Raw genomic sequence first — 24058 nt, forward strand, 5'->3', positions numbered from 1 at the left:
CTTCGGTATATTTTAGTATTTTTGTGGTATATTTTTGGTATTTTTCTAGAATGTGCTTTTATTGAAAATGCCTAGCGGGTGTCTCACAGTCTATCACACTTTAGTTATTTTTTTGCTACTGCTGCCACCCAAAGAATGACGCAGTTGACATTCCAAGGCGCCCGAGGCGTCGAGAGGATGGGTGTGGTGACCACTAAGAGCACCGCCGAGGGGCCTATTACGATGGTTGGCGCCAGTTCGTCCCTACACTAGCACTCACTCACACACACTCACTCACTCACACACCCATCAATTTATTAAAGGACAAACGCACAAAAGGACAACTGGCATGGCCCAGAGAAAGAAATGTAGTTTGTGCGTTTGTGTTTAGTTTCCCTTCGGCTGCGTTTTATTTCGTTTCGTGTCTTTCACGCGAAACCTAAAGGCCAACGCTTCGTATACGTAATATACATATAAACACAATGTGTGTTTGTGTGTGTGTATGAAAAACTTTTCCAATTTCCATATGGAACTCACAAATAGGAAACAGCAAACAGTAAGCGAACAAACAAACTGAAATATTTGCATACAAACGAATGTCCTGCGACCAAAATGTGTGCCCAGTGTGCACACACAAACACATACATATATGTGTATGTACGTATATTTGTGTGAAGCTCAGGTCGGTAGCATCAAAGGGAGTGAGTAAAAGGGCAGCAGCAGCAAAGGTAAACAGTCGTTGAGCGGGTCATGATTAATGTGTCACGAAGTGGACATCGCGATTCTTTGCGGCTGACATGGCACAGTGGTCCAAAAAGGTTTACCCAAAAAGTACCCTAAACGATTATTAATTGCCTCGACTAATGGGTAAAGGAGTCGACTAGACTTTGGCAAATATCAAAAGACTGCTTTAACGAGTTCAATGTTGCAGAAATTTGCAGCTGATGCCAAAGGCTGCTTGGACAGTCAGTATAATATTATTTTAAAGAAAAATAGTTTGCCTAAATAAAATTGAAATAAATTCAGGTTTTTGCAATATGCCTTGAGGCTTGCATAAAATTTGTTTGAAAGCAATGCAAATAAGTTGATGTTTGGCTAGCAAAGAATAAAAAAAATAGTTGAATTCATTTACTCACTCAAAAGAAATATTTATATTGAATAATATGTGATTCAAATAAATCAATAAGTAAGAAATTGTTTTATTGAACAACATAATATTAAAATACATAAATAAAAAATTAAGTCTTTATACTGTTTAATATATAGTATGATTTAAATAAATCCACATTGATTTTACCAAAGTATGAACTACTTCTAATGAAGAGAAACTTTTATATTAGAAAACTTTTGAATTTACATTACTTAAACATGGATGGAGTTTACACATAAATTCAGAATACTTAAACTTACATTACGAAATCGTAAAAAAGAAATTACCCATAAATTCAGAATATTTGAATTAACCTTACTTAAACATAAATTCAAATTGCTTATAAATTGTTGACGTCTTCAGAATTCCTATGAATGAATTTGCATTACTAAATCATACATAAAAAAATTGTATAAATTCAGAATACTTAAAATTGCCTTACTAAAACATAAATAGAAATTAGAATTAAATTCGTAATAACTTAATTTACATTACTAAATCATAAACAGAAATTACGCATAAATTAAAAAAAAGCCTTTTGCATTACTAAAAACATAAATAGAAATTACGCATACAATAATTCCGCCTTAAATCAATTGGTAAATATTTACATAACAAAAATCGAAGTTCTCCCCGAAGATAACCCAACTCTTTTAGTTAATCGATCAACTAGCTAAGCACCTCTTCCCTAGACATTGTCTGACTAATATTCATTGTGCTTTAATCGCTTCAACAAAACTAACATTTGATGGCAACATGCATCCATAGAAACTATACTCAAAGAGTTTGTAATTCCCAGTGAATACAATGAAGCAGCGTGCAGCGATCGATCAAAACAATTAAATCTGATTAAGCCGCCAGTTATGTCCCTTTCCCCAATGATGTGTAACCACGGTAAATTGTACATTGTTAAACCATTGTCAAGAGAAACAAGCTGACATGCCGAGTTCAGCATGAAAGCCATGTGTTTGCTGTCGCCAGCGAAAGAGAGAGAGGGAGAGAGAGAGTGGGAGAAAGGAGAAGTGCTAGACGTTGGGGGTCAAATGAAGACGAGCAAATATAAAATGGAATGGCGACATAGAGCGAACAACAATATGAGTCAGTTGGAAATTGTCATAAAAATTAAAAATCAATTTTTATAATCCAGTTAGAAGGGGGCAACAACAACTAAGAGAGAGAGAGACAGAGAGAGAGCTAGAGACTTGGCTGATATGAGGCACGCAAACATATCGTAGAAAACCACCCACAACAAACACGCACACACAACGAACGAGCTAGACACACACACACAGAGAGACGTTGGTTGGACGACGTCGGGACGACTGGAATAAAGAAATTTCATAGTTTTCGCTTTAACCGAAACGATGTTCGAAATTTACCTTCATTAACAGACGACTCGACGAACCGCGTGGCCGCGTTTTTATTTTGTCGCTCTAGCTTCAAACTCAGCAAAAAAAAAGAAACCAAAAAAAAAAACGGGCTAACATTCTCGTGCGTGTCGTGCGACAAAAACACACAAAAAAAAGTTTCAAGTTGTGGAAAAAAGTTTTGCGAAGCAAGTGTTAATCCGTTGAGACAGCCTATGAAAACAAAACTCTGGCGTTAATTAAAAATTAATTTCGATTTTCGCGTAATTTTCATATGAAATGACTTCTATGCTAATGAAGCGATCGTTAACTGCGCCCATCAACATCATCATCGTGTTAACAACCGCGCCTTAAAGATGATTACCACGAAGTAAACTTTGTCCGCAGGTGCATTTCTCTCTTCCAAGTGTCAAGCGTGCTTTTTTGGCTTTTCCTCCTTCACTTCCCCCTCACACGTTAAACGAAACAGCAAACTTCATTATTTTTTATGTGCAATTGAATTTTTGGCCTTTTGGCATTTTCGCTCTCGCTGGCTTGATTAAGCGTGGCGCGACTTGTGGCGGCAATGAAAGTTGTTCTTTAAGTGCCTGACGGGCGTTTCCGGTTAACGTAAAAAAAGCGTACAATATAAAGAAGAAAGTACGAAAGTTTTATGGGACAGCGAGCAGAAAAATGGCAAGATTTATAGCTGAGAAAGAACTAAAGTTTAAAGTTGACTAATTTAGTGGCGCAGATAATAGAGAAATTCGACTTTGCAATAAGAAATCGCATAATAAATATTTGGGAGTTACTAAGAATCAAATAGCAAAAGAATTTATGGGTACATTAAGAAAGAGTTTATGTAGCAGCAAACTCATTTCAAAGTCCAATTAAATAAAGAAGGAATTTGTAAAGAAATTGAAATAATATTAAATATTGAAATATAATTTCATTCGAAGTTTCTTAACATAAGTATTGGTTGGCCAAAAAGTCTTGCGGTATTTTTATTGAATTTTCAATTGTTCATAAAATTGGTTAGAATAATGCGATTTAAGTCAAATATGCGCCGTTTTGTTCGATGACGAGTTCCCAACGAGATGCCAACTTCATAATGCCCCTCTTATAGAAGCTCGCTTTTCTATTGGCAAAAAACTCGGAGAGCCAATTTTCACAGGACTCTCTTGTGGCCAATTTCCGACTACCAAGGTCGTTCGCCATGGACAGAAATAGGTGGTAATCACTTGGTGCGAGATCCGGACTATACGGTGGATGCAATAGAACCTCCCATCCGAACTCCCGGAGCTTCTGGCGCGTCACCAAAGATGTGTGTGGCCTGGCGTTGTCCTGATGGAAGACAATTCGGCCTCTGTTGACCAAAGATGGCCTCTTCTGCTTGAGTGCTGCATTCAAGCGGTCCAGTTGTTGGCAGTACAGGTCCGAATTGAGCGTTTGGCCATAGGAGAGCAGCTCATAGTGGATGATTCCCTGCCAATCCCACCAAACACACAGATGACCTTCCTGGCCGTCAATCCAGGCTTGGCCACCGCTTCACCGCTTTTCGACCACAACTGTTTGCGCTTCACGTTGTCGTAAGTGATCCACTTTTCATCGCCAGTCACCATCCGCTTCAAAATCGGTTCGATTTTGTTGCGATTCAGAAGCGATTCGCATGCATCCATACGGTCAAAAATGTTTTTTTGCGTCAAGTCGTGTGGCACCCATACATCGAGCTTTTTTTTTAATCCAAGCTTCTTTAAATGGTTTAAAACGGTTTGATGACTCATGCCCAGCTCTTGGCCGATGCTACGGCGCTACTATGCCGATCTCTTTCGATCAATTCAGCGATTTTATCGCAATTTTCGACGACAGGCCTTCCGGACCGTGGCGCATCTTCGACCACCTCCGCACCAGAACGAAAACGTTGAAACCATCGTTGTGCGGTGGAAATGGAAACTGTATCGGGTCCATAAACTGCACAAATTTTATTGGCAGCATGAGTTGCATTTTTGCCTTTATCGTAGTAGTACTGTAAAATATGCCGTATTTTCTCTTTATTTTGCTCCATGTTTGTGACGCTATAACTCACGAACGACTCAAAACAAACAACAATAAATCAAACACGTGTTAGCGCGTGGAAAGAGCTTTCCAAAAAGGTATAGCATGAACCGATGCGACGAATAGAACTAGAACTACGCGCCTGCAAAGACACCTATCGGAAATACCGCAAGACTTTTTGGCCAACCTAATATATTGAGTTGAACAGTTTTATATGTAGTAAAAACTTTTAACTGCAAAACAAATCCAAAAGAATTAAAAATATTGAAACAATAAATAAAATTTCGTTAATTACATTTGTTTTCAGAAATTATCAGGTCTTAAGAGTAAAACAAAATAGTTTGGAGAATAGAAACTTTTAGCTGGTAAGCAAAAGCAAATGAACAAAAAATATACACGCTATGTCAAGAAATGAAATAAATTTCAACTCTATTTTCTTAGATGATATTGAGTCAGTTTATAAACGAAAGGCAAAATAGTTTGAAGAGTTGAAAATAATGGACACTAGCGAGCTAGATACTAAGGAAAATCAATGCAATTCAAAGAAGTCGAATAATCTTGAGCCGATTGTCTCAGAAAATATTGACTCGAGTCTTAAATGAATGATAAAATAGTGTGTGTGTTTAAGTAGTAAGTAAAAAACCTTATGATTGCAATTTAAGTAAATAAATACATCTTTCGATGTAACAAATTTCTAAGAAAATATTGAGTCAGGTCTAAGGCGAAGAGCCCAACGAAAAAGTTTACTATAGACAGCACGGAAGCGCATAAAAATATTTATCACAAAGTAGGCGCGATTTTATCGCAAAACTATTGCTATTAATAAACTTGATATATGACTAAGGTCGCTAATATATCGTAAGCCTCAACAAAGCCAGACCAAAAAGTTAAAGACCAAATAATCCCGATTAATGCGCCGAGTGTGTGTGTGTGTGTGTGTTTGTGTGTGATGAGTAGACTAACACAATGGCGAAAGGGCAGAAAAGAATACAACAGACAATTGTGAATAATTTGCGATTGGCGATAGCAATCTACACACAAGTGGTAGAGCAATAAAAACACACACACACGCAGTGAGAGAGTTGATCAGAATACTATATATGAATACTTCCAATGATATAACGAACACGTACGGATTATGAAATATGAAAAGCTCGTTAATTTCATAGCTCTTTGGTCGCCTACTCAGCTGTGTGTTGTGTGTGTGTGTTTGTTGGTGGAGAGCGCAACGTTCGTGCCACAAACAAATTGACAATTTAATTTGCAATGGTACAATAAAAGTGACAGGATAATGCAATAATCGAAATGGCTATAAACTCGTATATATCACTGACACATTGCCTTTGACTTTTACCATTTCACATACTCGTCTGAGCAATTACAAAAGAAATGGCAGCCAAAATGCGGGGAACGGAGGAAGGAGGGCGGGGGAATCAATTCAAGGGTGCAGCAGTCGGCCTGGAAAAACGTAGAAATTGATTCGAAAATTTGCTTGCTTTTATGCCAGGCCAAGCCAAGCCAAACATGACAACCAAACTTGGCAAATTGGAATGCGAGCGACTCACGACGCACACCTGGCGCAAAATGAAAGCAAAGCACAGAAAAGAAAAGAAAAGAAAAGAAAAGACAACACACACTAGACAAGACAGCACAAAAGAAAAATCAATAAGCCTCAAAAGCGAAATGCCAAAATAAAAACAAGTAAGAAAGGTAGAGTAGAGTGTACTTGACTTTAAGTTACCCGCTACCTATTTTTAATGAAAACAAAACAGAGCGTTTTTCATTTTTAAATATTCCGTATTAATATATAGCAAAAATACTTAAGTACTTCATTCAAAATATACCAGATATACCAAAGCAACTAAGACCAGATTAATAGACCACAAAAATAAAAATATACCATATGCCATATTTGATATATTATAAAATGCATTCAGAACATACCATAGAGTGTAAAATATAATAGATTGTTAGCCAAAGCAGCTAAGAAATGATCGTAGTAGGCGTAATTTGGCAAACAGAAGAATTTATTAAATAACTTCTACAAATTCAAATTCTCAGGAATTGTAAATATGTAGTATAATTATTATTGTCTGTTCCAAAATTCGCGAAAGTGGGCGAGATAAATAAATAAACTTTATCTACATGCAAACATTAAAAATGCTGTTGGAAAAAAATTATATCTCTATTGTTTAGAGATCTATGTGTTCATTTAGACGGACAGACAGACAGCCGGCTGTTAACACTGATCAAGAATATACTTTATTAAATTAAGGAAAAGAGATGTCTATACATTTTCAGCAGGCACAAAGTTATAATACCCTTCTATCCAATGAATTGCAGGTATTAAAAGAAAAAATAAAAAGAATAATAGTAGCAAAGGCATTGCGAATGTCGAGCATTTCGCGCGCCTGATTAGATAAATGTTGTTGTTGTTGTTGCTGTTGGGCGCAGGTGGCGGAGCTTGCAACTAAAATGAAGAAAATCAAATACGATTAAATCCACAGACAGCCACAGCAACAACAACAACAAGAACGTTGCGAATATGCAAGTAAAAAGTGGGGGAGAAAAAAAATAAAATGTAAAATTAGAATCAGAATTAGACAATTAGACAAATGGCGAAGACGCCTCGGGGCTGAGACACGTGCAAAGCGGCACATGTTGAAGGGCCGTGCCACAGCTCGTGATGGGCAGGGCCAGGAGGAAGAAGAATGGGGGAAGGGGGCATAGTATATGTGTGGCATATAGTGCTCAATGTCACAGCACACGCACACCAACAACAGCAAGAAGAAGAACAACAATTGGAGGCACGGTGCGGCAAACGGGGCGTATGATTTATTTAAGCGTCCATTAAAGTTCTTGTCATTGTGTGTTGTTGCCGCCATTTTGTAGTTGTTGTTGTTGTTGTTGTTGTTACTGTGGTTTCGTTTCGTGTGAAGGACATTCGTTGAACTGCACGCGTTGACTTTGTTGCCACAACATTCGAGCAAAAGCGAGAGAAATGTTTAGCTTGTATAAAACTTTTGCCAGTATTTTGGTTTTGACTCGCGTACTTTTCAATTAACACGCAGTGCCACACACACACACAAAGCAAACATAATAATTCCCTATACACACAAATCGCATACCAATTTTAATTACAAATATTGAATTTGAAGTCCCAATGTCGAGTCTTTAATTGATAAAACAGCCAAGCGGCAGATGTTTCGCTCTTCACACACAAATCCCTTTTGTAATTACAGATGCGTGCTTTTCGGTTCAATTTATCTATTTTCAAACTAATTGCAAAATCATTTGAAATATCAAATAATATTTTGAGGTCGGTCATTAAGCGATTATTAATTAAAAGATATTTGTTTAAACATGTGTTTAAGCCGGGACATTCAATGGGATTATGGCGATTTATACTCGTAAAGCAGTAAAATGTGCTTAAATTGAATACAAACAAAAATTGCCAGCAACTAGTTTCATAAATTATTTCAAATTGGATATTGATTATATTCAAATACTAAATTAAAGTTGTTCGTCCGTTTAATATACAAAACTAATTACAATGAGTAAGAGCAAATGGCTTCTAATAAATTTTTAATGTTATCATTTATAAAAAGAAATACATGAATTATTTATTTGAAAAATTAATCATTTATTGCGACATTCATAAAATTGTTTTGCTTTTTTTTTTAATATATTTTTATGTATTTAAAATGTATTAGAATAACTTTTTTTTGCTATCTGTTAGACTTAGCCGAGTTGAATAAGAGCATAATAGTACGGCTTTATACTTAAAATATACCTAATAATATACCACAAAAATACTAAAATATACTGAGAACGATATTGTAGTATATCAATGAAGTACTACATTGGAAATATGTGACTGAGGATTTGGTATATTTCAATACTCGATGGTATATTTTGAACGTAGTACTAAATGCGAATATACTAAATATAGTCAACGGTATATTCACATTATTTTTGGTATACATATGATATAGGTATATTTTAAAATTAATACTGCACTGTTTTGCTTTTATTCAAAATGGATAGCGAGTATCAGCATTAAAAATTTGTTAGCTGTCTGATAGTCTTTTTTACAATCTACATTTATTCCATTCCTTATATTAGAATGGGTATTGGGTTACGAAAAAGCTGTTCTAAATTATCAAAAATTTCATTATTATAATATATTCTTTACATATGAATACAACAAATAAAAAATATCGCATACAACAGAATTCAATGCCATGAAAAAAGTTAAAATTGAGAACTTCATTATAAACGTATTTAAGTGAAATGAACGCTCATCTTCCCCCCACTATATTTTATTCCTATTATTGAACTACCCAACTATTGTCAACCAATTCGATAACATTGTAATCGAACTTCAGATTTAGGTGTCGCGCATTGGACTGTTGCTTGAGCGATCGGTAGGTAAATTCGCAAAACAAAACCAAAAACCAAAAACAAAAAATCAATCTCTGCTTAAAGCCAAACAAAATGCCAAATGCCAATGCCAAATGTCAATGAAGCAAATTATTCAGTAAATCACCTCAAAAAAACCAAATAAAAGAAACAAATTATAAATGAAAAACAACAAATCACCAAAAACCAAAAAAAGCAAAGACAAAAGCAATTTTTCAGTTTTCTCAACACAATTCCAAAAGCAATTGGCTTATCACAAAACTACACAAAAGACACACACAGATGAAAGTCTGATTTATAATTTGCTTACACGCAATTTTGAATCTTAGCAAAATGCATCAATTTGAAACGCTTTTCTTATAAATATATACAAGTATTGGCTGCAATTAGTTTAGTTGAAGAAATTGAATCGCATGTTTTTATTTACATATCAATCGCTTAACATTTTGTTCACCAAATTTTATTCGAAACGAATTTCCATTTTTTTTGGATTTACTTTGATTTACGATTTTTCCATTTCGCTTTTCGGTTTTTATCAATGGCTGTCGATGCACAGCACGGCACAAGGCATAAATTGAACGAACAACCCAAAAAAAAAAAAGAGGAAAAGCAAAAGAAAAAGCCTTCGCAAAATGCTTTTGTGATTGTCATTCTCTTCCCCTTCATATATCTAGTTGAACGCAAGCAAATGTTTCATTTACAGCAAATTAATTACACACACACATACACACACAGAGAGACACAAGCGCACTCGTTATCGATTGCAGTGCAATTGAACTGTGCATATTGTGACGTCAGCAAAAAAACACAAATACAACAGAAGGCGTTGTCTTGAATTTAAATTGCAACTGCAACTGCAACTGCTACTCGTAAACTTGCAACTTGCAACTTGCAACAGCAGCAAAATATTTGATTTTACTTTTCACGAATCGCTTTACTCAGTTCTCGTTTATTGTAATTCCCCTTTTGTTGCTGTGTTTCATACCGCGTGCAATGAACGAAAACAACTTTTATTAAAACTATTATTGCATATTTCTTTCCATTTCAAATTCAACTTTTGTTACCAAAACTAAAAAACAAATAACACACGCCCACACACTTGATATCGTTTGATCGTTACTCGCGCCTTTTTGCTGTTGTCGATATCCAGGACACTTGCAGCGAAGTCGCCCCGCCAACGCTCCAAAACCCGGAGCCGGAGCTCATCATCAGCTGCCGCCGGCAGCAACAACAGCAGCAGCAACTCATCCAGCAGCAGCATCAACAGCATCCGCAGCAGTCGAAGCCAATACAGCCCGCAGTACAGAAAGTCATCACCAGATCACAATCATCGACGTCGTCGTCGACGCATGCTGCAGTGCATCAACTGAAGCAACAGCAATCCCTGCCCACCCCACTGCCCCAACAACAGCAACAACAGCAACCAAGTGGAGAGTCGCATCTGCACTCGCATTCACACCATCATCACAACCACAATCCGCACGCCTCCAAATCCGTCTCGATACTCGTCTATAAAACGTTGAATACGGTCTTCAAGAGCAGCCGCAAGATCATCGTTCGGGTCTGTGAAGTGGCCAGCGCCAAAAAGTCATTCACCATGTTCAAGTTCAACAAAGCTGCCCAGCAGCAGCGACTCGATAATCGCGCCAGCGCCGTCACCGGACACGATCCCTTCGTCAGGCCGCCGGTGCCGGAAAAGTGAGTTCTCAACCAACGATCTCCCTCCCCAGAACAAAAAACAACATCAAATATAGTGCAACCAAAGAAACTTCTCTTAAGCAAGACTATAACTATTTGCAAGTGTCGAAAAGGCAGAAATTCAATTTGAATTTAAATAATAATGTTAAACTACAATATATTTGAAAGATTGCTAGAAGTATTCTTTTGAAAATACTCATTTTTATTAGTATTTCTTAGCATTAGTATTTCTTCAGTACTTATTTAGTATTCTTTTAGAAAAAAATTATAAAAATATGAATTTGAATTAGTATTTCTTCGTGTTAGTATTTTTCAGTATTTATTTAGTATTCTTTCAGAGAAAACTTTTGAAAATAATAATTTAAATTAGTATTTCTTCGTGTTAGTATTTTTTCATTATTTATTTAGTATTCTTTCAGAAAAAAACGTTTAATAATAATAATTTGAATTAGTATTTCTTTCCGTTAGTATTTCTTCAGTACTTATTTAGTATTATTTCAGAAAAAAACTTTTAATAATAATAATTTGAATTAGTATTTCTTCGTGTTAGTATTTTTTCAGGACTTATTTAGTATTCTTTCAGAAAAAACTTTTAAAAATAATTATTTGAATTAGTATTTCTTCTTGTTAGTATTTTTTCAGTATTTATAATAATATAATAATAATAATAATAATAATAATAATATATAATAATTTGAATTAGTATTTCTTCGTATTAGTATTTTTTCAGTATTTATTTAGTATTCTTTCAGAAAAAAAAACTTTTGAAAATAATAATTTGAATTAGTATTTCTTCGTGTTAGTATTTTTTCAGTATTTATTTAGTATTCTTTCAGAGAAAACTTACAAAAAATAAATCATTTTAAATTTAGTATTTTATTTTATTTTAGTATTTAATGGCAAACAGTTTTAAAGAGTGTCAAAAATTTGATTTGAGTATAAAGAAAAAATAGTCCAAAAATATTGAGAGTATACAAAATATAAATCTTCTTATTAGCAGTAATGTAAACAGCAGACTTTAAGCTTCATAAATATGATTATTTAAGTATTTGTTGTTAATTGAAATGAAAAATAGTATTTAAAATTCACTTAGAGTAATTATAAGATAGAACTTGTTAAAAGTTTTTACTTACGAGTTTAATAAAGAACTTACTGAAAGTTTTCACATGCAAGTTTGAAAGTCAATGAACTTTATTCAAAAGGCAGCTTAATAACTATTAAGCTTTTGCAGTTAAAGTATAGTTTTAAGAACCTAACTCGAACCCCAAACTTTAATTTTAAACTTTAAATACTAGAAAACTTTTAGAAGAAATCTATTAGCAACTGAATGAATATTTTATGCGCCTTTTCGACACTTGAGCAAATAGAAATGTTTCGTTTTCTTTGTTGTTACTTGTAAATCAATCCACACACATTCTTACACACATCTCACACTCGTATATTCCCAACACTGCCACCATCAACAATCGAAATCGAAAATCAAATCTATAACAAAATGCAAACACATTAGGAAAGTGAAACACATTATGAAGAAGCTGCACAAGGCGAATGGACTGAAGCGCTCCAATTCGGCGATAGAATTTGATGTCTCAGCGCTGACAGCTGCCAATCGACGCCAAATCTACAGTAGGTGAGTACAACAACTGACTGTCAGACAAAACACACACACACATACACACACTCAGAAACTCACTCACACGCAAAACAATGCAAAGTGCAAAAATGTAAAATGCAAAACTGCTAAATAGATCAGAGTCCAGAACAACACACAATCGATTGCGATGTGGGACGTGTGCACAAGCTGTACGCCAAAAAAACAATATAAAAGAAACACAAAAAAAGAAAAGAAAAGAAATCTCATAATGCCACACACAATAAATGCACAGGTTTCTCATATATGATATTATTATGATTTGTTAGTTATGCTTTTGTTTTCTTCTTACATTCCAAAATTTGTGCAAAAATCAACATCAAAAACGTGAAAATGTGAAATCACAAAATTATACTTTAACAATTGTTTTTTCCTTTTTTTCCCCAAACAAATTTGTTTAACTTCTACTCCAAAAACAAAAACAAAAAACACTTCCACGTTACGTCCTTCTATTTGCAGCAACCGATCGGCCAGCTCGGACCAAGATAACTCAGATCAATCCGAGCACTCGGAGAAATCGCCATTGGTTAGCGCGAGGTTAGACAATCTTGCTAGGCTCTTTTTTAGCAAATCGATGCCAGCGGAAACCGGAAGTAGAGATACCATAGATTCAGTACTAACAACAAGGTTGCCTATTCAACTATTTATGTGTATCAACTTTGAACTTTACATATATAATCCTCTCTCTCTCTCTCGCATATATATTGTATTTTATTTCCTAACCTTCTTCCCCTCTTCAACAAAACTAATTTCCGTATTTTTTCACAACACACACGCACACACCGAAAAAAAAGAGATCTCAAGCATTTGTATATCTCATATACTTAGTATTTAAATAATACCATATATCCACACAATCAATTGGCATATTTATCACATTTATCTTTTCTTTGACTGCATTTCAAGTGTTGAGTTTTCGATTTGATTTCTGTTTCATTTAACATTTTGATTCGTTTTCGATTCGTTTCGTTCTCTAGCCCAAAAAGCACTTTGCATGCTCAATAACTAGCGGCTAATGGCGTTCGCAATGCTTTTTCACGTAGATCTAGATCTAGCGCACAAAAACAACAATTAAAAACCACCACAAAATATAATAGAAATATATATTTATACACTGTACAATTTGAACTTGGAAGAGCAAACACGTTGTGAATGCTTTTGCTTTGAAAAACGAACAACGAAACAAAACCAAAACAGATACAAACAACTTGATAATCAACCAATAATAATATTATTAATATTTTGCTTTTACGTTATCATGGGTGAATAATGAACAAAGAGAAAAACTCTTTGACCAGCATCAAAATTATGTTAAAAAAGGGGGTAAAAACCACATGGCGCAAAATAAAAACCAAACCAAAGTCACTCTTTTTTTATGTATAGAAATTAAATATGATGATAAAATGCAGTGAAAAGTTGCCAAGGTGAAATTCCTCAAATTAGACGCAAAGCACAAAAATTGCAAATTAAATTATCAACTTGGAAAATTTCACTCGCGAAAAAAAACGAAGAGGAAATGTTGCCGCGCATTGATGAAAGTCCCTGCCCTGTGTATGTGTTGAGTGTGCTGTTGAATACCTGTCTGTCTATGTATTGGTGTGTGTGTGTTTGGCACTCGACTGCCGCGTGCTGAGCCGTGTGATGAATGTGCAAGCGAGCGTAAGTCTCTGTTCGCGTGCGTCTGCTGGAACGGCATCTATTTGTGTGTTGTGTGCGCGAATTCAACTCGACTCGATGCGATGCGATGTGTTTCTCATATGTATGTGTGTGTGTGCGGGTGCCTAACGAGCATCGATACACACACACACATACACTAACAAACACACACATTCAAAATACCCCTATACCCAAATGCGGCGCTGCTAAGTATGCAATAAAAAATTTCACACTCGAGCACGTTAATTATGGAGCTGAGCTGCAAGAGCAGCAGCTGAAAGAGAGCAAAGCGAAAGTGTGGCAGCATCTGCTGCGTGTTCACGTATTGCCATAGCAATATATACTTGTACACACACATATTTTTATAGATTCAGCTCTGTTTTCGTTCCGTTTTAGAAGGTTGTTGCCGCCACACGCGCCACACAAGGTCGCAAAGCAACCGAACTTTGCTGGCTTCAGTTGCAGTTTCGAAAAAGATATTTATGAGTTTCACATATCAAAAGATAATATTCGTATGTGTGTGTGTGTGTGTGTGTGTGTGTATTCCCTTGGCATACATTTGCGCTTATAATTTGCCACTTGTCCCCGACATAAATCGATTTCAATGGAAATTAATTGGCCACTTAATAAAATAAATTTCATTTTCTTTCAATTATTTTGCCATTTAATACTATTTTATCAACTACTTTTTTACCAAAAGCCTTGACTCTCTTTTTCACTTAATAAGTTGTATTTTTAATCGCACTTTTTGGCTTTGTTGCGCAGCTCAATTTCATTGTTCTGCCAATATTTTGGCTTGCCTAACGAGCCAAGTCTTCTCCCTTACACAAACACACACACAGCCAAAACACACACACACACCTAACGCAAGTGTGTCGAGTGTTGTGCAAATATTTGTCGAGCAATGCGCCCTTCGCTCCCCTTTTTGTACGGGATGAGCAAAACAAAAAAATTTACTTTAATGGCTTTCGGCAGCTGCAGCAAAAAAGAGGTTTGCTAAAATTAGCTTAAATAAATACGAGTATAAACTGCATTTATGTACAAGTTTGTACATCGTACATATTGCACACATACATTCATATATTATATGCTGTAGTTGTCAAGGTTGAGGCACTTAACGGGCAAAAGCAAAAACAAACAACAACAAAGTGCGGAGCACAATAAACTGTAGAGTGCAACAAAAAAGTGTTACTCATACGCACCGTTGGCCAAAGCGCAAGCGATGCATTTAAAAGGCGCACATGACCAAAAAAAAAAGTCAGTGAAAGTGCTGCGCTATGTTTTGTCAGCCTTGCAATGGCTTTACACATTTTTGTTTCCCTCTCTCTCTCTCTCTCTCTCTCTCTTTGACGCAATAAACTTTCGACCACATGCCGCATACGCCACGTTGGCCGCAGCTATGAAAGCCATGTAGCTCTGTCTCTTTGGCCAACTTTTATAACAGAGAGTAAGAGAAAGAGAGAGAGAGAGAGAGAGACAGACAAAGGCAGCTTGCTGCTGCTGCTTTTGCTGCTGTTGTTGCCTTATTAAATTTTCAAACACATGCTAAACTTAACCCGAGGATGTGCTTAACCTTCGCTCTGTTTTGATTGAGTGGCCTGTAAGTGTTTGTTCATGAGCCTGCCTCTTCTCTATGTATACGTGTGTGAGTGAATGTGCCACTTGAGTTTGTCTGTGTGTGTGTGGGTGTGTTTTTGTTAACGTTCCTTCTTTTATTTGTCACTTCTTTTTAGCCTCTTTACTACACAATTAAGCCGCAGCAACTCGAGACACTGCAGTTGCTTTCGTTTTGACACGCTTTCCTTTTCCTTTTCAGTTTCAGTTTATCCACTTTGCATTTGCATTTGCAAAACAGAAAAAACAAACCCCTCCACAGACCCTCACTTACAATTTTTTCTTCGTGTTTTTATGCTCTTCTGCAAAAAAAAAACAAATAATAAATTGTGCACAACAACACAACAAGAACAGAGAAAACATGCTAAACTCTTGCTTCCGTTTCCGCTGCGCCATTGTGCAGGCAGGTTTTGTCTCTATCTTCGTCTCCAATTCCCTATCGCTGTCGCTGTCGCTGTCGACAGCTCAACTTAGTTTTTTGGCAAGCTTCAGTCTTTCACTCTTTGGATTTTTGGCAACTCTATTTGGCCAACTTTTCTACTCTTATCCACTCGACCTTCATTCGCCCCCCTTTCGTTTGTTACTTGTTTGAATTTGAGGCTTTTCTCACCTGCTGCTCTGTGAAAATTATTTTTCAACAAGTTTTTATTATATTTCGGTGTTCAATTTGAATGCGGCTTGCATGTCAATGGCATGCCAAATGCTCGCTTGCTTGCTTGCCTGCTTGCCAGCTTGTTTATGGCCAAAAAAAAACTTTGCAAATTGTGCAACAATTGTCGTGTGGCCTTTGACAATGTTCTATGTGGTCAAGTGAAAATGGTTTAGACATGTGTTGTGCATGCTGATAAAGCATCAGCTATTACCATATTTTGGTCAAACCTTTGTCCCTGACGAATCTACTACACAACAAATTTATGCTATCGGAATTTCATGTTATTCTCGAATTTTCATTGAAAACAACTTGTAGTTGACTAGGAGGAAGTTGAGAAAATGTAAAGCACAAATTTATGTTTTAAAATTTGGAAAATTTCTGTAGAGAATAGTGGTTAAAACAGGAAAATTATTATCATTGTGGCATAAATATAATCAGACTTGCAAACTATCTTTAATGTTGTGCTTTAGTAGACAAAGATTATTTGAAATTTTTGAAACTTGAATTGAAAATGAAAAGATAAAGAAGAATAGTTTTAAATTTCTTTATTGAATACTTGATTTTAAGATGAACAGATGACGGACATTATTAAAATTACAACTTCTTTCTATTTTTGTTTAATTTTTATATAAATTTGGAATCAATCTATACAAAAAATGGTTTTCCTTCCTTCGTGGTTAAAATAGGAAAATTATTATCATTGTGGCATTATAATCGGACTTGCAAACTTTATTTAATGTTGTGCTCTCTTAATTTGATATTTCAGTATATAAAACTGGATTTGAAGATGAAAGCATAAAAAATAGTTCAAAATTTTTTATTCAACACTTATTTGAAGAATATAAAATTTCCAAATTCCTTCTACTTTTGTTTTATATTTATAATTTGGAATCAATGTATACAAAAAGTGATTTTCTTTCCCAGAAATCGTAGTTAATCTCTTTAGAGTTATCTAAATTAAATCTATTCTATAATTTGATAAAATCAATCTAAATTCAGCCAAGCTCGCCTGATTTTCTCCACCTATGAACACAGTACAAGGCTAACCGCACTTTGTCAACCATGCTGTCAAAATCATATTCGAAACTTCCAAACAAGTGCAATTAAATTAAATTGGAAATTCGACCAAACACACGCAGAGAGACTGGCTTTAAAGGCTTTTTACAATTATTTATGCAGGCATCAGATAATGCATTACTAAATAAATTAAACAAAAAGGGGAGCGAGAATTGTGCGTAAGCAATCAAACCGAAGCGAAGCGAACGGGTCAAGTGGGGACATTACAAATTGAAATGCTTTATCTTCGCTTTATTTTGTTGAATTTTTAAGTGCGGTCGTTTTATGTAAATTAGTTGACCAATTCCAAAAAAACACGATGCGCATTAAATACAACAAAACAACAAAACAGAAAAGGGGTAAATTTATGTGGAGCTTTCATTAAAAACTCATTGAATTTAATGAGCGCTTAAATAATGTACATAAATCATAATAATAATAATAACAGTATCATGAATGTCGAAAATGATGATTAGTACAACTTAGTTCCTCTTTGAATTTTCATAGTTTGAATTCCTTTTCCAAATAAAACTGAAAATGAAATCAATTTGCAAGAGAGGAAAAACTAATTGAGCGTTCATAATATTGCAGACCCAACAACATCAAGTATCAATATTCGGCACTGGACAGCGGCAATGGCATTGTGGAGCGCAGTCCCCGAGAGCGAGCACAACGGGAAAGAGCCCTGAATGCCACACAGGAGTGGATACAGAGCGCCAATGGGCGTTACGAGGTGATTGCACATCTGGATGAGATTGGCTCAAGGCACGGCAAGAACTGGTTTCTGGTCAACGATGCATCGGTAAGTCATAGTCTCTAAGTTCTTAATCCATAATCATTACAAGCTATACTATTAACATTACATTGTTGAAAGTAATTAGGAAAGTTACAGTCTAGCCTTGACTGCAAAAGACCCTTTGATTCATCTATAGATGCTGAGTAAGAATAGATAGCTGTATGATCCACAATCATTACAAGCTATACTATAAAAATTGCCTTGATATTGTAAGCAATAAAGAAAGTTACAGTCTAGTCTTGACTGCACATGACCCTTTACTACATTATTTAAAAAGTGAAAGCTAAAAAAATCGATTCAAATATTTTTTGATGAATAAGAAAAGTCAGCTTTATGATCTACAATCATTACAAGCTATACTATAAATTGTTATTGTAAACAATTAAGAAAGTTACAGTCTAGTTTTGACTGCACAAGACCCTTTCCTACATTATTTAAAATGTGAAGGTTTAAAAAAAATCGACTCAAATATTGTTTGATGGCTAAAAAAAGTTAGCATTATGATCCACAATGTAAACTATTAAAAAAGTTACAATCTATCTTTGACTGCAATAGACCCTTTACAATTTTTTGTTAAAAAGTGAAAGCTTGATAAAAATCGACTTAAATAATGATTGATGATTAAGAATAGTAAGCTTTCTAGCTTAGGAAATATCTCATTTTGTTTGGTTTGCATATTTGAATTTTGACAAATTTAAAGACCCTTTTTAATTTTCTAAAAGAAAAGGGTATAATATTCTTCTAAATTCAATCTTTCATTCAATTCTTTCAAAACTCTTTAACATTCTAAAAGTAAAGGGTCTAATGTTTTTCTAAATTCAATCTTCTATTCAATTCCTACAAAACTCTTTCTTTATAAATATACAGCTCACCTATATTTGACTAAGTTCAAGAACCCTAATTAATTTTCTAAAAGTAAAGGGTCTAATGTTCTTCTAAATTCAATCTTCTTATGAATTCTTCCCTCTTTATAATGCTACTTCTCATTTCTATTTTACCAAGCTATAAGCAAGGGATCTTATACTCTCCTAACTTCCATATTTTAATCAATTCCTACAAAACTCCCCCATTATATGACTTTCCATCTTTTTTTAAAGATCCCTTTTAAAGAAAAAAGTCTAATGTTCTTCTAAATGCAATCTTCATACAATTATTCCCTCATTATAATGCTACTTTCCATCTTCATTTTAGGTACGCACGGATCGGCTGCTGACGCTGTTGCCGCTGCCCACAGATTGCGTGGCCTTTGAGGATCTGCCGCCGAATGAGAGTGCACGTGATATACTTATGGAGCTGCTCGGTTCACTGCATCATCCGTATATCTATCCCGTGCTCGATTTGGGCTTCTTGCGCAACAGCTCGCATAACTATGCCTGCCTGGTGACGCCCTTCAATTCGCGCGGCAGTCTCAAGGATCTCATCTACAAGGTGGGATTTAATCATTTAATAAAGTCTTCTCTTTTAATAACCCTTCTATTCCTCAAATATCAGGCCCAATGGAATGAGCCTTGGGCGCGCAAGTATACACGCAAACCGAATGGTCTGCCCGTTAGCCAAGTGCAGCGTTTGGGCCGCCAGATACTGGAGGCGTTGCTCTTCCTGAAGGAGCGCGGCTTTCCACTTCATGGCCATCTACACAGCGGCAATGTCATACTACAGAATGGTGCAGCCAGGTGAGTTCACAGCAATCACTAGACTGTAAATTAATTTGCCTAATGGCTGTTGCTACGCAGCGAGACCCAAAAAAAAAAGAGTATAGAAAATAAAATCGATTTCTCCATCATTGAATTCCTCTTTTTTTTGATCGGAAACAATGCAGTGCAATCAAGGTATTGCTATCGCATATTCTTTGGCATAATCATTTCACTAAAGGCAGCCTATCAAATACTATAAATGCCAAATTAAAAGCAATTCAAACGAAATCGCTGCCTATTTTCAAGGCATTATAAATGCATCTAAAATTACCTTTTTGTTGTTGCTGTTGCTGTCCCTCGCACAGTTTTACTATATTCAGGGCGATTCAAAGCAGGCGACAATCCGTACACAACCCAAAACACCCACTTGCGATGTGCGAGTGTGTGTGGCAAAAAATAAAATATATAAAACGCTCTCAGCGTTTTGCCATTTTATTACATAAATGCTGCAAAATATTCCTCCAACGATGTGGGCGTGTGTGTGTGTTTTTTTGGGGGCCGGACGACGACACACTCGACACGAATAGAAAAAGGATATTTTATAGAAGTCGATTAAAGTTGAAAGTTCAGGCGACCCAATTTACATAGTTGGCATTTAGAAATGACATTTAAATAATCATTTGCCTATGAATTACAATGCCAAGCTAAAGCTATTATAGTTTCAGGATAATTGGGCTACGGCTAAGGAAAAGGCAAAATACAAACACACAACCGAGCGAAAATGCTCATTTAATGCTCATGTAATGTTCGCTCTTTAGGCTTGACTAAGTAACATATCGCATACTGCTCGCTTTTGCTTTTATTTTTTTATGTCATTGTCGACCCGAAGGCTCTCTTAATCCGCAACGGCGTGAGAATTGTAATATATTAACATATTAAGTTTGAGCCATGTGACAACGGCACACACATTTTGCCGGCTCATAAAACCTGGCACACATGTTGGCCAAAAACAAAAAAAGAGTAGAACGTGGCGAATAGTAATGAGCGTTATCATTATGGGCGGGTTCAACATTTAATTATGCATTTTCTTCTTTCCCTTTTGGACTATCTTAATGGTTGGTTTTTGCCTTTTTGTTTCTCATTCTCGCTCAAAAAAGGTTATCGGGCCTTGAGAATGGCCTGCTGGGGCTCAGTTCGCGCAACAATGCCGTGACGTGGTCGCGTTCCGTAACGGAAATCGAGAATGTCGACATCATTTGCTTTGGCCATCTGCTCTACGAAATGTGCACCGGCCAGGAGCTGACCACACCGAAACCGTCCATGCGGGTGCTCGAAATGGAGCTGCAGCATTATCCACAAATTGGCCAGGTGAGCAGAGGCACATTAAATACCACTTTCTAGAAGAGCAGCTTAATTTATGCGCATCTCTTTTACAGGTTCTGGACATATTAGGTATTATCTTTGAGCCGCCTAGCGGCGTTTGTCCCTCCGTTGAGGACCTAGTCCTATGCGATCTATTTCGCAGCATCGATTTGCGCGAGCTGCGTGGTCCCTGTTTCAGTGTAAGTAAATTAAATTTCCTTCCCTTGATTATCCAATAAACATTACATAAAAATATTTTTATTAAAATTCATTAATTTCTTAATTAGTTATATAATTATGCAAGCTGTAAATAGCTTGACTGAAAATTTGATTAAAAAATCATACTTAGACTGGGAATTCATTTAAAACCCAGCCCTTTTGCACTGTGAACTGTTTTAGTCTCAATAATTACATTAGCTCTATAATTATGCAAGCTATCAATGGATTGACTAAAAATTTATTTAATAAATAATAATAAACTAATAATAGTTAAACGGACAATTTATTAAAACCCAGCCTTTTTCACTGTGAAATATCTTAGTCTCAAAAACTACATTAGTTCTCTTAATTGTCAAGCTTTCAATACATTCTCTGAAAATTTGTTGGAAAAATAATCATAAATCATAGGCTTAGTCTCAAAAACTATATTACTGACTAAAAATTTGTTTAAAAAATAATCATAAATCATATTTAGACTGGGAATTCATTAAAAACCCAGCATCTTTGCACTGTGAAATGTTTTAGTCTCAAAAACTACATTAGCTCTATGAATATGCAAGCTGTTAATAACTTGACTGAAAATTGATTTAATATAATAATGTTAATAATATAATAATAATACTTAGACGGACAATTAGACTCAAAACAACATTAGTTCTCTTAATTTTCAGGCTTTCAATAGATTTTCTGAAAATTTGTTTAAAAAATAATCATAACACATAATCATGGTCATACTTAGACTGGGAATTCATTAAAAACCCAGCCTTTTTGAACTGTGAAATGTTTTAGACTCAATAAATACATTAGCTGTATAGTTATGCAAGCTGCCAATGGCTTGACTGAAAATTGATTTAATAAAAATTAATAAATAAATAATAATTAGACGGACACTTTATTAAAATCCCGCATTTTTTTCACTATGAAATATCTTAGTCTCTGAAAATTTGTTTAAAAAATAATCATAAATCATATATAGACTGTGAATTCATTAAAACCCCAGCCTTTGTGAAATGTTCACTATTCTCTCATCTCTCTCCTTTGCAGACAATCAAGCCGAGCCTCAGCCGTTCTACGCTGAATTTGCTGCACGCTGTTAAGAAGCGACAATGCGCCTCTCTGGGCAACTCGTTCAGTGAGGCAAGTTCACCCTGTACGCCACCCTCGACGCCGCATGATCGACGCACTGGGTAAGTGTTCACAACAAACCTTGTTTTCTGGTATTTTTTTTATCGTCTCACTGCCATAGCAAAATGCAGCTCACCAAAACAAAACAAGACACTCGACACACTCACACACACATACACTCACACTAGCACACAAGCAATTACATACTCGTATTACACAAAATCTCTTCATCAACGCATTAAAACAGTTCTCGGCAAATGGTCATCGTCGTACTCTCTGTTATATGTCATTGCTCAGGATTTTTTGTTTGGCCTATAAAAAAAAGAAGAAGTAATGTGTCTGTCCACTCACCAAATCTGTGAGGGCGCTTTAAAGACGGATTATAAAGGTTTATATAGTCTAGTGATATGTTGGCAGTGACTGTTTTAGAAATGTGCATGACATAGTTAGAAATTTTTGAGTTAACATAAATGTAGTTGCAGTTTTTAGTTTAGATGAATTAAGACTGGAATCTATACATATTTTAAAGTTTGTTTAGGAAGGCTCATGAATTTAAATAAAATGCATATTTGAAGAAATATTTATATAGAAAAAAACTTGTCTTTCTCCTTTAAGCTGAAGACCATATCTAACATACTTATAGAATCCTTTTATTTTTGGAGCAAATTTAAAATAAAACGTAAAGAAAGTTTCACAAATAATTATTTTAAAATCTAGCGACAAATCTTAGGCACTTCATGATGTATAAAGAATTTTAAATATCATTCAATTCAATTCAATTCATATCTAAACTCCTGCTTATACATAGGACAGCCTAGAATATAAATACTGTAGCCATAATAGTATCATTTTATTAATTTAGAAGAGCCCTTGTTGAGGATGGCCTTTTTTAGAGTAGCTTAGCCGCAAGAGCGAGAATCCAACGGAAATTCCTGCTTTTAGAAAATGTTTAGAATTGCGCTTTTGCAGAGTTAAATTTGTATGCGGAATAATGCCTTTTTTTTTAAGAGGTCTACGTTGGAGACCTTTGTTTAGCTGAGAGCGCGCCTGCAGGTTGCTTAGTGCATTTTCAGGTTAATAAAGAAGCACACTGTGACGCACAAACACACACACAACACACATACATGTACTGTGGCATACACAAATGCTGCCCAAATGAGTGTGTAACTTAGAATGATGTGTTGAATAAAACGAGCAAAAAATTAAAAAAAAAAAGAAGACAACAGAAAGGTGAACACAAGCGGGCAACTAACACAAAATGAGAGCACAAAAAAATGGCGTCATAAACTACATAAATGTGAGTGTGTGTGTGTATGTGTGTTGTGCATATATAAGTTTAAATGTGCGTCTGTGTGTGTGTGTGTGTGTCTGTCCGTTATGTCTGTGTACTTTGCTGTGCGTGCCTGCGGTAATTATGGTAATGCTCTGGCCAACAGAAAGAGAGAGAGTGAAAGGGACGGAGACAGAGACAGGGACAGAAGAGCGATGCCAGCTCTCGACTGAGACAATATGCGAGTGTCTGCGCTGTCAGTATTAAGTGCTTGAAAATTATGCATACAAGACAAGAATGTAATTAAGTAATAAGCAGGAGGCGAGGAGGAAAAGGCAAACTACCATGCAATATATACAAGTATATATATATA

General features: G+C 35.6%; 1 protein-coding gene across 7 annotated transcripts in view; it reads left to right on the forward strand.

Annotated features, from left to right (window-relative positions):
* The window catches only part of LOC132783647 (slowpoke-binding protein), a 56356-nt gene that overhangs the window by 26025 nt on the left and 6273 nt on the right, over positions 1 to 24058 (forward strand). For 2 of the 7 annotated variants that reach the window (XM_060788965.1, XM_060788959.1), the window contains 9 exons: positions 10103 to 10650; positions 12161 to 12280; positions 12761 to 12928; positions 17871 to 18081; positions 19267 to 19503; positions 19567 to 19748; positions 20867 to 21077; positions 21146 to 21271; positions 22335 to 22477. In XM_060788965.1, coding sequence (XP_060644948.1) covers positions 10103 to 10650; positions 12161 to 12280; positions 12761 to 12928; positions 17871 to 18081; positions 19267 to 19503; positions 19567 to 19748; positions 20867 to 21077; positions 21146 to 21271; positions 22335 to 22477 — 1946 coding nt within the window. The remainder of the gene's footprint in view (positions 1 to 10102; positions 10651 to 12160; positions 12281 to 12760; positions 12929 to 17870; positions 18082 to 19266; positions 19504 to 19566; positions 19749 to 20866; positions 21078 to 21145; positions 21272 to 22334; positions 22478 to 24058) is intronic. The other 5 variants (XM_060788967.1, XM_060788961.1, XM_060788962.1 and 2 more) reach the window with 3 other exon arrangements.

This window comes from Drosophila nasuta, chromosome 2L (genome assembly GCF_023558535.2).
Source record: "Drosophila nasuta strain 15112-1781.00 chromosome 2L, ASM2355853v1, whole genome shotgun sequence".
Classification (NCBI taxonomy): domain Eukaryota; kingdom Metazoa; phylum Arthropoda; class Insecta; order Diptera; family Drosophilidae; genus Drosophila; species Drosophila nasuta.